At 53.8% G+C, this 13,638-nt stretch overlaps 1 protein-coding gene across 2 annotated transcripts in view; it reads right to left on the bottom strand.

Moving 5' to 3' along the window:
* The window catches only part of Usp2 (Ubiquitin specific protease 2), a 227,206-nt gene that overhangs the window by 101,377 nt on the left and 112,191 nt on the right, over nucleotides 1–13,638 (bottom strand). For both annotated transcript variants that reach the window (XM_077707577.1, XM_077707576.1), the window contains exons 2-3: nucleotides 6,087–6,406; nucleotides 3,453–3,911 (exon numbers count right to left, since the gene is read on the bottom strand). In XM_077707577.1, coding sequence (XP_077563703.1) covers nucleotides 3,453–3,911; nucleotides 6,087–6,317 — 690 coding nt within the window. In that variant the 5' untranslated portion in view covers nucleotides 6,318–6,406. The remainder of the gene's footprint in view (nucleotides 1–3,452; nucleotides 3,912–6,086; nucleotides 6,407–13,638) is intronic.

The following is a 13,638-nucleotide window of genomic DNA, read 5'->3' as shown; positions in this document are numbered from 1 at the left end:
TGCATTGACGTACGAGGGTGCGGCGCCTGAGTGTACGATCTTTATTCGGTTTTTGCCGCAAAGCAGTGGCGCAATTTCGAATACCATGCGTTTCCTTGGCAATGATTGGATTTGCTACACTGTTCATGTTTCCAACACAACCTCTCTTTTGCTGTTGGAATGCCGTATGGCGGAGCGAATACATAAACACAGGCTGTGCACCAAGCGTCATCTCATTTATAATGCCCAGGTAATCAACTATATCTTCGATAACCGATGTCCTACATTGATTCCGCATTCACGCAACTATTATGCAGCCCAGCGAGATAAATGCAACTGAGGTTGGTTGCCTTTTTGTGTGTGTGTGTGTACTTTTTTAACAGTGAGCTCTACATCGACGATAATTCTTTTTCTTTTAATTTGCTCAGGCTATCCTAATGTGCAATACGAGCTGCGAAGCTATTTCACATAATTAGTAGCCCCAAATTATCATACCGCCAGACGGGGGATATTGTGCCTCCCTGAGATACGGGCAATTTTAAAGAAAAAATGGTCAGGTATTTTTCGAAGCACTCAGGCGTCTCAGCCTTACGATAGCGCTTCATTCAAAAGAGCTTGAGGGGGACGGACCAAAGAGAAAAATCCAAGTAAAGCCTCCCTGGAGTAAAGTTGTTATCTATGCACGCACCGAAGGACGGTTCAGGCAGAGGATTTCATTAAATTGTAACTCAAATGTTTCTGGAGGTAGAGCTTTACTGTACAAATCGAAGCCCTAACAACGTGTAGCCACGGCGACTGGCGACAGCAGCGAACGCAGAAGGTCATTTCGCTTGTTCAGTCGGTTGCCTGTCGCTTCGCTCGGTTCACGGTTGGCCAAGAAACTTCACCCCCGCTTCCGCCACCGACTACTCTCCTAGGCACACCGTGTCGTTAAGGTCCAAACGTGCAGCAGCGGCAGCCTCCGAGCGATCTCATCTCTGAAGACGGCGCCGCATCCTTTTCAGTGCCGCCAAACCGCCTGCTTATACCTATTGCGTCAGCAGCCGCCGATGATGCCCCGTTCGCGAGAAGTGCGGGATCGCATCGCCGATGTGCCACTTCTCCCCGCCGCAAGCGGCAGAGGCCGGCCGGAATCTAGCGGTTCAACGTCCCGAGGCACGCGCTGAGGCAACGCTACGGTAGCGCGCGCCGGGGCTTTTTTACCGCGCAGCCTCTCAGGCAGCGGCGGCCTTGACCGCAAACTCCGAACAAGGGGCCGCTACATCGGCCTGTGTATACGTGCCCGCTTGTTCCCGCAAGGGTACGAAGGGGGCGTTCGTATCGCAGCCTGGATCAATTCCATCAAGCGGCCCAAAAAGCCAGCCCGATCAGCCAAGAAACGGCGCGGCCCGAGGCGCCAACTTCAAAACAAACAAAAGCGACTATAGAGGCAAGCTACATACCTCTGGCATCCGACCGATTAAGCTCACTCTTTTGGACGCGGTTACCGAACGCCGCTGTCCAAAATCGGGCGATTTTTATCCGTCTAATAATGCGGCCGACGGAGCGAAATAGAAGGGGAATTGATTTCAAGATTGAAGACGACCGAGCGAAGGAGAGCGGCATCAACCGAGCTGGGACGACGAGGAGCAACCAGTCCGTTTGGCAGCGTCCATTATCGCGCGTGATCAGCCGCGCGGATATCGAGAACGCAGCAGCCGCCAAAGCACAGCGACGCAATTTGCGGGCAGCCGCTTGATGAGATTGCCGCCCGGAGTCACGAAGCGGAGCGCACGAGCCACGAGGGAGCGAGCGGACCACGTGCGCGCGTAGCTCGGCAGCGGCGTTGCCGCAAGGGCAGCCCATTTCGGGCCAGACGGCTCGGATGTCGGGTGCGAAGCCGCCAGGGCCAAAGCTGGGCGCTAGACGCGGAGGGGGAGAGAGAACTGAGGCAGGAAAGGAGACGAGCCAACCCCTTTGGCGGAGGAGGCGTTTCTAGGGCAGCGTCCTCTTGACGTGCGCGCTTCCTGGCTCCCTGCGGCACCCGACGCACGCAGGTCTTCTTTACGCAAGCGTGCACGCGCGCGCCAACCTTTCTTTTGCCATCCCCCCCTACTCCTTCTCCCAGCTAAATATACTCGCGTCTTGGAGCACACCGGCCCGCAGCGGGCCTGGCGCAAGCGGACACGTATCACGTGGACGGCCCATGGGCCTGCGCCCTTGTCCTCGACGAATGCCAGGCCCTACTTTGATAATCGCAATCCCCTTAAACGATGGAATTCGCGCGACCGACCTACTTAGGACCGATCAAAAAATTAAAACGTTAAGCTAAACGAGCCCAACTTGCGCTGGACAGGATTCAGTAAAGTTGCGACCGTCGCAAGATTACAGTTCTGCAGCGCTCTTCGTGCGTCTGCAGCCAAGCACTACTGCTTTTTTTGCAGAGCTGCCATTAGCCGAAATTTGTCCCAGAGGTCTTGGAACAAACGAGATAGCTAAAACAAAGAAAAACCGAAAGGCCACGTAAAAGTTCATTTTGTGGAAGTTTGTCAACAGCTTCGTGGCAACGAGGGTTCGAGACGATCCTGTGGCAGAGGCGTGGACCCAATGTTGACAGGCGGCCTGCCGTGTCCGGATTTTCAGAGGATGGGAACGCGAATATAGCAGCTTGGAGTGCATGCATGTCTTCCCCAGCGAGCAAGCCGATACTAAAAAGAAAGCTGGGTACTCGTCTCGAGCTCCCCACCCGAAAGTCCGCACAGCAGCGACCTGTTGAAGCACGGGGTTCATGCTTCGCTAGGCACTTGGGGCATTCGCGAAAATTTGCCTCTTCGCCAAATAATCTCGCAAACAGGCAATCTCGGCCGGGCTCCATCCGGGAGAACGGTGTCCATACAGTTCCAGCTCCAGACAGGTTTCCCTCGGTACCGAAAACAAAAAGGGGACTTGGGGCGCGCTACACCTGAAATAATAGAGAGTTTTGGCAGTCCGTCTGTTCCGTCGTGTACGTAGTTACCATGTTGACCGGGACCCGTCTGCGCCTGCGCGCGCGAAAGGGCGAGGAGGCGCACCTCACCGTGACGAAAGTGCGGACACGGCGAAGGCCGGCCCGCGGAACTAATCCCCCTACCGCGACGAATGCACACGTGCCCAGACGGGTCCCGGTCAACACGGTAACTACGTACACGACGGAACAAACGGACCGCTAAAACTCCCTAATTGAGAGTTTCAGCCTTCCGTGTGTTCCGTGTGTACCGTGCGCACCGGGACCCGACTGCGCCTGCACGCGCGGGCACAGCGAGGAGAGCCGCACCCCACCCCGGGACTAATGCGCGCACATGGCGGGGCGGGGGCGTCAGCGGAATTAAGCCACCCTACCGGAACGAATGCGCACGTGCCCATTCCGGTCCCGGTACATACCGTACACACGAAACGTACGGAACACACGGTGCGCTAAAACTCTCTAACAGAGTAAAAGCCGTGGCAGCACTCACCTCAGACGTGAGCGAAAGCCTGCGGGCGCGTCGCAGTCCGGGCGAGCAGTCGGACGACGAGGAGCCGCCGGAGTCCACGGAGCTGGTGGACGAGCCCAGGTTGCGCCAGTGGCGAGACGAGGCCGGCGAGATGGAGGCCCCCGAGTCGCGGCCCGGGCTGTCGGGCGGGGGCGGCAGCGAGTGGCTTCCGCCATTGTACACGTTGTGGTTCCAGTCGAGGCGTCGCGTCGGGGTCGATGCGCGGTGGTTGCAGTTCTCGTCCAGGAAGCGCCGCGCGGGAGAGCTGGCGCGCGAAGAGGGCGAGTCCGTGCCCAGGTCCCGGTACCGGGTCAGCACGGGAGAGCCGGCGTCCGAGATGGCGTCGCCAGAGCGCTGCCGCGTCAGGCTCCGCCGGCTGCTGCTGCCCGAGGAGACGTCGAGCACCACGCGCGACGACAGGCGCGGCAAGTCGGACACCACCTGCGGCCACGACGGGGGCGATCGTCAGTGAATGCGCTAGACAGCAAATGCTCGCTCCACAACTCTATGGCATTGTCAAGGCACGGCCACTTGACCTCCCCCCTCCCTCCCCCTACTCTTCGATGACTGTGAGGTTGGTCGTCACGCGGTATCCTGACCGGAGAAAGCGTAGAATTTATGAAGCTTTCGCAATGAACAAGGGAAACGAGTGGGCTAGTGAACTGTCCACATCACTTTCAAAAGAGGAGATTCTGTACTTGCGCTGGTCGACGCTGTATTGAAACGCGGCGGATGGCACTTCGCGGTCTGATATCAATTTTTCTGATATTACGTCACATCTACTCTTCGCTTTCTGCATACGCTATTCGGCCGCGATAAGCACGCACAGTTGTTTGGCAGCTCGCTTTGCAATGTGAATCCCACCTTTTGTCCGAACTTCGCGCTGTTTTTCATTCGAGGTTTGGTTCAAGCCTGCATGGTGTACGTTATATAGGGATGCCCGGACCAGCATTTTCCGATCCTAATACCAAAAGTTTACTCTACTTTTTCTCTCCATATTCCTGCAGGCGACATCCACAGCAAACTATGAGTTATAACTCACAGCCTGGAATTTACACGCCGAAGATATACAATATGGCGTAAGCCGCAGTGTAAAACCGAGGGTTATCTTTTTGCTCCCATCGAAAAAACTGCTGCAAGCCCTCGGGAAAGCTAAGACACGTTAAAAACCCTGTAGGGGTTGAACGGGCCCGCTCGTGCGGGCATTTTTGTGGAAACAATTACCTTTCGTATTTAAGAATGTCGCCATAAAAAAAAACACAGAAAGTGACAGGGATGAAAAAAAAAAGAGAGAAGACGTTAGGCATCAGTGCGTAGCGCACTATGCGAACTTGAGTGACAGCTGAAGGTCACGTTCAGTGCATTCTGACGGACGCAGCGGTTGACAGAGTTATTCGTTCGGGTTAAAATGCGCTTACACAACTTCTCATTCACTTTACATTCAGCGTTCTAGTCAGACCCCTGCGTCTGTATACACCGCAGAGTGCTCTGTTTACTAGCACCAACGATGTATTTTTTTTTTTGCGTTAAAATGTGTAGCGGAACATTACTGAGCAACCTTAATTTATCGTTTCATTAGCCTTCCGTGTTTAGAAATTTGTATTTATTCCGCATATTTAATGTTAATTAATACACTGTTACTATAACGCTATTTAGTTTATTAGTGCACATTTATTCATTTATTAAAATTTAATGAACTCCCAAATTGACATTCGAGAAGTTGGCTTTCCCACATCAAGAAGGTGCTTACAGTAAACCACCCTTTAAAGGCAGTTTCACGGCCTGACGACGCCCAGACATGGTAGCCTCACATACAGACAACTGTCACAGCAGTCCAAACACACCCAAATAGTTTAAATACGTGGCCGTGTGACGCTGCGCTCCCAGCGGCGACTGCTGCCACTAGCGCCTGCTTGGGCGTCAACAAGCAGCCACTCAACTTAGCGAGCAAGGAGCCAGCGCATTGAGTGTCACGGCAACCGCCGACGAATATGAAAGCATCAATTCTCAGAAGCCGATAAAAATGGAGCACAGCATCCTTCTCGACTGCTACATGACGCCTTTCAATTTTCCCTACTTTCAAATCTTGATCCCTTAAGTGAGTTTGTTGCTATGATATTTGGAGGCTTCCTTTTGCAGCTGTCCTGTCTCACTCCTTTTCATAGGTATCACTTCCTGAATTTAAAAAAAAATGTCGTATCTTGCGCAGATAGTTCAGCGCTGCATGGTTATTTACAATAAAATAAGAAGGAGCAACTTTGGCACGACCGGCTCGTAGCCAACAACAACCGCATTTACGTGAGCGACATAGAAGCTCGGACAATCGTCCTGCTCCTAATTCTGCAGGGATGCTTGGAAACAGCGTGCGAAATGACATTTTCGTTCTATTATGGGCGGCGTCCTGAATATCGACACGGGGTCGAGCAATCTTCCAGACACTCGTTTCAGGCCGCTTCGATTACAGGCCATGCTAAAGCAGGCCAGCGCTAATGAGGTAACGGTTCTCCGCACGGCCCGCGGTACACTTGGCCGCACAACAAGGCTGCGCCGGGCTGGTGGGAGCCCACAGGGGTTCTCTCTGTTCCCCTCTCTTTTTGAGGAGGTCGGTGAGCGTACCTTGGAGCGGTGCTCGAGCGACGGCCTGGGCGGCAGGCGGGACGTGTAGCTGGTGGTGCTGGTGGAGGAGGAGTCCCGCAGCGTGGACGAGGCCGAGCGCCGGTCGAGGCTGGTGGAGCGCAGCGACGACGTGGACGAGTAAAGGAGCGAGGAGCGCGAAGAGGACGAGTACAGCGACGACGGCACGGGCATCCTGGACACCACCTGCACGTCGGCCAGCTCGCGAGGCATGCGGCGGCCCGGGGAGGAAGAGGAGAGCACGCTACGGCCGCCGCTACTCCTTGCCACGATGCTCCCCCCGGGGAAGAAGGTCGTGCCCTCTGCGAACACAAGCACGGCAGGAGACGCCACGCCGTCACTCTCGCCGTCAGCCAGGCGATCGTGCACACGCTGAAGAAACAACACTGAGCCCGAGTGCCCTTTTACTACGTTCTTCACAGCCCGTGAATCTGTAGCCCCTTACAGTGATCCAGCTAAAATACATGTCAAGTATTAGTTCCTTCCGCGCACAGTTACTTACCGGACCAAACTAATTAAACCGACTGTAACAACCAGTCACTCATTTGACCAGCTGGGTGTTTCAATTGTATTGATGTGTAACTTTTGGGTATTCGTGTATGCGTGTTCACTTCCATTGTTCTATTGTTGTTGCTCATTGTGCGGTGTGTAGCAAATTACGTTTATGGCGCTTCTTCTGCTTGCGCCTGGGGGTTGCGCAAGCAGGAGGGACGCCAGAAACGTCGCAGTGTTTACCGCAGACGACAAGGTGTTCACAACGCCCGAGACGCATACGGAGCGTCAGAAGATTTGACCTATGACCGGGGGTCAGAGAGGCGCAGAGCTCCCTATCTCACCCGCATACCGCGGAGGCCTTCCCGCAATAGCGCACTCCGGTCGCTGGCTGGTTTACGCGCTGCGTGCAAACACTTGCGAACCTAGATATAAGGGGCGAAATGCCCGTGCGCCGAGTGTACACGTTGTTAGCTGTAAAGATCACAGCGAGAGGCCGAAGTCGCTTACATTTATACACAGCCATATCATCCGGTAGCTCAACCCACGCTAAAGAGAACGCTGCTGAAGATGCAATCATTACAGACATCGGAACAAGAAACCACATTCCTAAACGATAAGATTATTTTCTGTATACAGGATAAGTTAAATAGCCAAGTCTTTCTTGGCCCCCAATTCAACACGCAAGTCTGTAACATGCAAGAAATTTCCCAGAGAAAACTGGGAAGATGCTGAACTAACGAAAAGCTCGAACGCCATGACGTAGTCCAAACAGCGCACGCCTCAAAATAGGCTGCATGTCTGTCGCTCTACAAAAAGTAAAAAAAAAAGAACATTCTATTGGGCAAACTGACGCTTATGAAAGTCTCAATACGCAGCCAAAAAGAGATAGTTTCATCATATATGTTCCCCTCGTAGGGTTCCACCAGTCTGACTTAATGATTACAACAACAAAAAATTAATGCCGACACGGTGAGGAAGTTGCCACACAAAACACTTGACACACAAAAAACAAAAGGTCAGTCAAAATGACGTCATGTCTTTGTTGCGTACAACTGTAATTGAGTGTTCTTGCACCGAACGCACAGAAGCCCTCAATTAGGCACTAATGCTTTCATATTCACTACATCCTAAGGGCTTTAACGCCCTGGTGGTTTCTTTCTTTTTTTTTTTCATTCTTCCTAGGCCAACCATTGTTGTATCCTTGTGCGACGTCCCACGCACTGTCTCCGTTAGCCTTCTTCCTTCCAGTTGCAGCAATAGAACCATTCCATAGCCGGTTTAACGAAAAACGGAACTAAGGCAAAACAGCGAGTTAACAGTGCATCTACCGTATCGAGCAAATCACGAAGTTGCGTTTTGTGTTGGCGACAATGCTCCCAGACGCCCAGCAAGGGAAGCGTTTATCAACACCTCTGCGGGGACGATTTTACCTTGCATTCATGAGCTTTCTCGCCCACGAACAGCTGGACGAGAAAACAAAGAGCACAGATGGTTCAACAGAGAAGGGGACTTCAGCACTACACGTTAAGCAGCGGAATCACTCGGGTGATTTGCATACGGCGCACGCGACACGGAAAGGAACGGCGGAGGAGGGTCCCGGCGGCCGCTGAGCGGAAACCGATGGGGGAAGAAGCAAGTGTAGACAAAGCCAATATCTTTTGGCAGAACATGGCGCCAGGGAGTTACAGACCACCCGCTTGCAAGGCTTATCCACCTCCCCCTTGAACAAAGAATAGTGGAAGCGGAACGAAGGTAGCTAAACCTGGTAAAATGAAGCAGCGTACCGCAGTTGACATTACCGCAACCCAAAGGCGCCCACGCGAAACTGGAGCGGGAAACAGACGGCGCAGCGCGCACTTTTCCGCCTCCACGAATGTGTTCGCGGAGATACACACACAACCGTGCGACCAAAAAGGGTGCGCGGTGCTAATAATGACGTAACGAGGGGAAAGGCACGCGGCGGCGAGATGATGAGGTGCGAGGGCTAGTAGTGCGCGTGCGCGGCGGTCGATCTCTCGCCTCCGTAACGCGTCGTGTGCCCCGATCGGAAACGGGCATCTCTGCTCCGTCCGCGTCTATTTTAGTGCGCGCGAGTTTGGGGCCGCGGTAGCTTTCGCGCACGACACCCGACGCGAACGGCGGGGGGCCGGAAATCGAAAGTGGGAACACAGGGGCGGCGGCAGTGCAGGCGGCCGCTAATTGCTCGCCATTACGGGCACGAAGGAGGAATAGCGAGAGAAGTGACGCAAGAGGCGATTAGCTAGGATCCCGCACGCGAGGGAAGGCCGCTTGCAGGTGGAATGTGGAGAAGCGTTCGCTGCTTGGGAACGCTCGGGGGCCGTCGACGCGTAATAAAGAGGCTACAGACGGAGAAGAAATGGAAGCAAGTGTCTGGGACAAAAGTACACGGAGCGAGGAATCGACCACGCGCTTACGGTCGGCTGTTCACAAATAGGAAGCGGCCACGTTGCGCAGGGATTCATTCAGTTCGCCGGTTCCGCGCTCGCTCTACCTTCTGCGCACATTACGGGTCGGCTTATCGCAATTATAACAAATTGGCTTACGCTGCACGCGGCACGGTGCCGGAAATGACACACTTTTGCAGTGCGAGCCCTTAGACACGTATAGGATCCACAAAAAAAAAAAAAATGTATATTGCTCAGAGAGGCCAAAGTCCTGGTGGAATGTGCTGGAATTAACCAATTACAAAACCAACCTACCCGCGCAGGCACAGGCCACTAGCCGTCGGCACAGTCTATGGCGGAGGCCCTCATTCTTTCGAGGGCGCTTTTCGAGTCTGTTGGCGGCTACAGGGATCTGTACGAGACAACATTACCTTTGTTTCCCGTGCAGTTATCGAAGAGGCGGATAGGCAATTAACGGTAAGATGATCATATATATATATGGACATCTGCCTCTCTCCCCCGCGCCTATCGCCGTACAGCGCGTCGTATGCGTACAGCGGCGAATGAACCCGCGTGTTCCACTCCTGCTGTAACGGAGGGTAAGCGCGGAAATGCCTGCGTGCATACCGCCCACATTAAGACGGCCGCTTAAAATACTAACAGCCCCTAACGGAATGCCGCCTGGCACACCCAACGCACGTTAAAGCCAAAGTTACTGTGTGACGTCAGTTAAGTAGCCTCCAGTTCAGTTGACACGCATCAGTTTCGCGAGACGCCAGTGGGCGGGAGACAAAATACCCCAGAGGAATGGACGCACGAAGAGTTGAGTGCGGGAACTCCTTATTTCAAGACTGTCCGAGATGCGAGACGGCGCGGCCCTGAATGCAAACCGCCCGCTGGAATACACGCCCTCCTCTCCTTTCAGGCTGACGCCTTTGTGTACTCCGACATTTGCTCACGGAGCGGTTCCAACGTCATACTTAACTTGTAGGCGCGGCGTGTTATTTCAATAGCAAAGCCTTCGAAACGCTAGGCAAACAAGACATCCCCGTTTCGCTTCAAGCTCCCGACGCAGCGGAAAGAAATTCGTCAAAGGCGATTACACATCATCCACGCGGAAACGAGGGGCAGGCAGACTCTGAGCGCGCAAACCTGAAAGACGCACCCTGGCTTCCTTTCGAGGCAAACCGCGCGCACAGAAGACGAGGAGGCAAAGAGGGATGTTAGACGTGTAAAATGGAAACGGGGAAGCCAGCGCTTGCTGCTGCTGCCGCCTCGGAGAGGTGTCACCGAAAAAACGGGGCTACCGTATGAGCAGAGCATCACGACACCCGCAGCAGCGCTCCGCGCTTCTGTCCAAAGCGGCGCCGCACTCTTCCGGTTCCTTCCACGCGGCAGTCGCGCACCCTCCTTCCGCCCCTTCTCTTTGTCCTCCCCCACCGCAGACCCCGCGCGGGTTAAAACAAAGGAAAACACGCCGGCTACTCGCGGGAGGAGTTTTTCCGCGCGAAAGGGCGCCGCCAAAAATGCAAAGCCCGTCGCACGCGGCGCGCGACGACGACAAAGACAAAAGAAACAAGCAGAAAATCGCCCAAATAAAAGGATGCGCAGCGAAAGGGGAACGGAAGGAGGACGTCGCTGCTCCTGCATGAGCGGCCGGAAAAGGGAATTTGAATGCGCGCGAAAAACAACGCGCTGCGGTGGATGGGTGTGCGCGCTGCAGAGGCGGCAGAAGAACGCACGCCAACGCGTGGACACCGGCGAACGTTTGTGTCCGCTTTTGGCGCCCTTTCCTGCGTTGCTGCCGTCAGAACACCCTCATTATAATGTCGGGCAATGCGGCCGCTCACACGCTTCGCTGCCGTGTGCAGATAACGCGCGAGTCGTAGGGCAGTATCATGGTTGCCCGACAGTTTGACACATTCTTGGCTTTGTTTTGTTTCGTCATTTAGGCGAGAAAAACAATTGCCCCTAACCATTCCATTTTTCCTTGCACTACATCGGATAGGCTGAGAGCAATTTGCGGCCGCACCAGAGCGCTATCTTTGGTACGAACTTGTAAGCAGCGTAATGGGGCAGCTCCACTTCCGAGATGCGGAGCAGAAGCCGAAGAGATGCATTTCAGAACGTGCACTCAAATCTCGCGGTCGTTTATTCAGAGACGCTGAAAATCGGGTGTTGGGCTGCATGAAGCCCTTCGCGTACGCAAAGGAAGAACTTCTCGTGAGGCTAGTACGCGAACCATATTTTTACGAATATCTGTTGCGTGGCGTATACAGGCACATAAAGCGGAGGCTCAACAACTGGCGTCCCCCTGTGCGAACCAACAGAGGTGCCCCATCACAACGCAGTTCTTCACGAGGAAGCTAAGGTCATCTCGAAGCAGGCTGCAACCCGGCTGTAGACGTTGTTCTAGCGAGAGAGGACGGCATTCACCCTACCGCACTTCCACGCGACTTCCACGTCCCGCCCGGAGTTCAACCGTGCGCGCGTATGAGAGCGTGGCCATCAATCTTGCGTGCCTGTCCGCCGCAGACGCACCACGCGCTGTACCCGCGAGAAACCCCGGAAGGGCCCCTGCAGAAGTGGAAATTACAACTACGAGGACGGTTAAGCCGAGCGCCTAACCACAGCAAACCATATATAAGTCTATATAGAGCACACGGAGTACATGCGTATCTAACACGTTCCACTACAAGGACTCGGGAATCGTTTATCGCGAGATATGACACATTTCTCTGCAAAGAGGGGCGTTTCTGTGGTAATGGGCCAATGAGTAAACTTGCGCGTTCCTGGGCGCCTCACGCAGTTTGCGCTTAGTTCCACGGGCACCTCAAACAGATTTCTGAAGTGGAAGCTAAACTAATATCACAAAAACTGGATCCTATACTTCTATTTAGAGACGAGGAATGCGGATGGCTTAAAGAACAGCAAAAACGAAAAAAAAAAAAATGCCGAGACGATGATGTGAAAGCCAACGAGCGGGGCGAATAGGGGCCCAAGCAGCAAGCGCAACTGAGGGCATTTTCGCATGTTTATTTGCAACTATTGTTTATTACCCAAATACTGAAAGTATACCACGCGCACGTTTAGAACTTGTAACAAATAAAATTTTGTCGTTTGGGCAAAATCTGACGCATTTTGTTTTTCCCTTCCATCAGAAAAACGGCCGTCACGGCAGGGATCGAACCTGAACCTGAGTCCTTAGGCTCTAGCCGCACAACGCCTTAGCCACTGAGCCACCAGGAAATAGAGAGAGACACCGCACCTTATATTTTAATTAGGCTACTGAGGGTACTAACTGAATTACGCGAACTATTAATGATGCCACGCTCGAAGACCGCCGCTGATCACTTAATTAAAGCGGCACCTAACCACCACCCACCTCGTGACAACGGCGCAAAACGCTGCGCTGTGCAGTTCTTGAAGAGCCTTACAATGCGGCGGCTATCTCGAGAAGCGCAATGCCGACCATTTCCGCACTCATCGTTGGACCACGCAAGAGAGCGATAACGGCGTGCCAACGATGCGTTCCCGCGGGAGGCTCGAACACGATAGGAAAAGCGCTTCTTGCACATTCGCGCAACCACAACCCCTTTTTACGACCGCGGACGCCTGTCGCCGTCGCTCGCGAAGCCTGTAAAAGCGTGAGCGACTGGGAACTTTCCGGTCGTTCACTGGGCCCAGTGGAAACGCGGCGCGCTATAAACGGCCGCCGGAGAACCGATGCCTCGCGGCGGCGCGTGCTCACCGGAAGAGGAAGGTGCGATCGGCGCGACGAGGCAGCTGCATCGTCTGTCTCGAGCCGATAAAAATACACACACACACGACGGCTGCAAATGGTAATGGATCATGCCACACTCGTTACGCGTACAAATGGTAATGCGCTTATTCCCGCTATTAGTATGCACCTGCTCAAGTACGCGGCAGCGGTTCTGGCACGCAGGCGCGCAACGACGAAGACTGTGCAGTAACGAAAAGAGGCAGCCCCGCCAGCGTGCCTGTCTCGTTCCGAGCCGCTGGTGGAAAAGAAAACGCATTCCCCCGTGCCTCTCGTCATCGTCACGAGAGTGTTCGATTGAAGGTGTAAGGCCATTCTGGTGCAATGAAATAGGGACGAAGATCGTCGTACAATTCGGAGTCTCATCCCACCCTCGGAATCTTACGTCGACCCCTACAATGCCGACGAAGGCGGAGACGCGGTGGACACACCAGAGCGCGACGACGACGGCGGGTCAGCAACCGCCGACGCTCAAGCAACGATTTCTAAACAGCTAAGGTGAATGCGGTTGCTCATCGTTCAAAGAGAGACGCACATCCTCTCGGCAATGCGGAGCTGAACTCGGGGACGTGCTTTCAGGAACTAAATAAAGACTGCTACAAAAGAGTGCACAATCGCTCCAGGGCTGCTGTGCGGCGACGCAAAAGCTACATTAGAGTTAAACCATAACGGTTCATGATGTGCAAGATACGTATAAAAGTGTTCCACAACAATTAAGTAGCGCTGAAGCCGTAGAGATGGTTAAACGAGGAAATTGAACCACTCATCGACCCTGACAAGCCCGTGGAATTCCCTCAATACCTTGAAAAATGGAGACGAAATGATTGACACAATGAGCCAATTGTCCAATTGG

Source organism: Haemaphysalis longicornis, unplaced genomic scaffold (assembly GCF_048455015.1).
Source record: "Haemaphysalis longicornis isolate Haplotype H1 unplaced genomic scaffold, Haemaphysalis longicornis Haplotype H1 scaffold_4, whole genome shotgun sequence".
Taxonomy (NCBI): domain Eukaryota; kingdom Metazoa; phylum Arthropoda; class Arachnida; order Ixodida; family Ixodidae; genus Haemaphysalis; species Haemaphysalis longicornis.
Note: the sequence above shows the minus strand (reverse complement) of the source record. Positions and strands in the feature narration are given on the sequence as shown.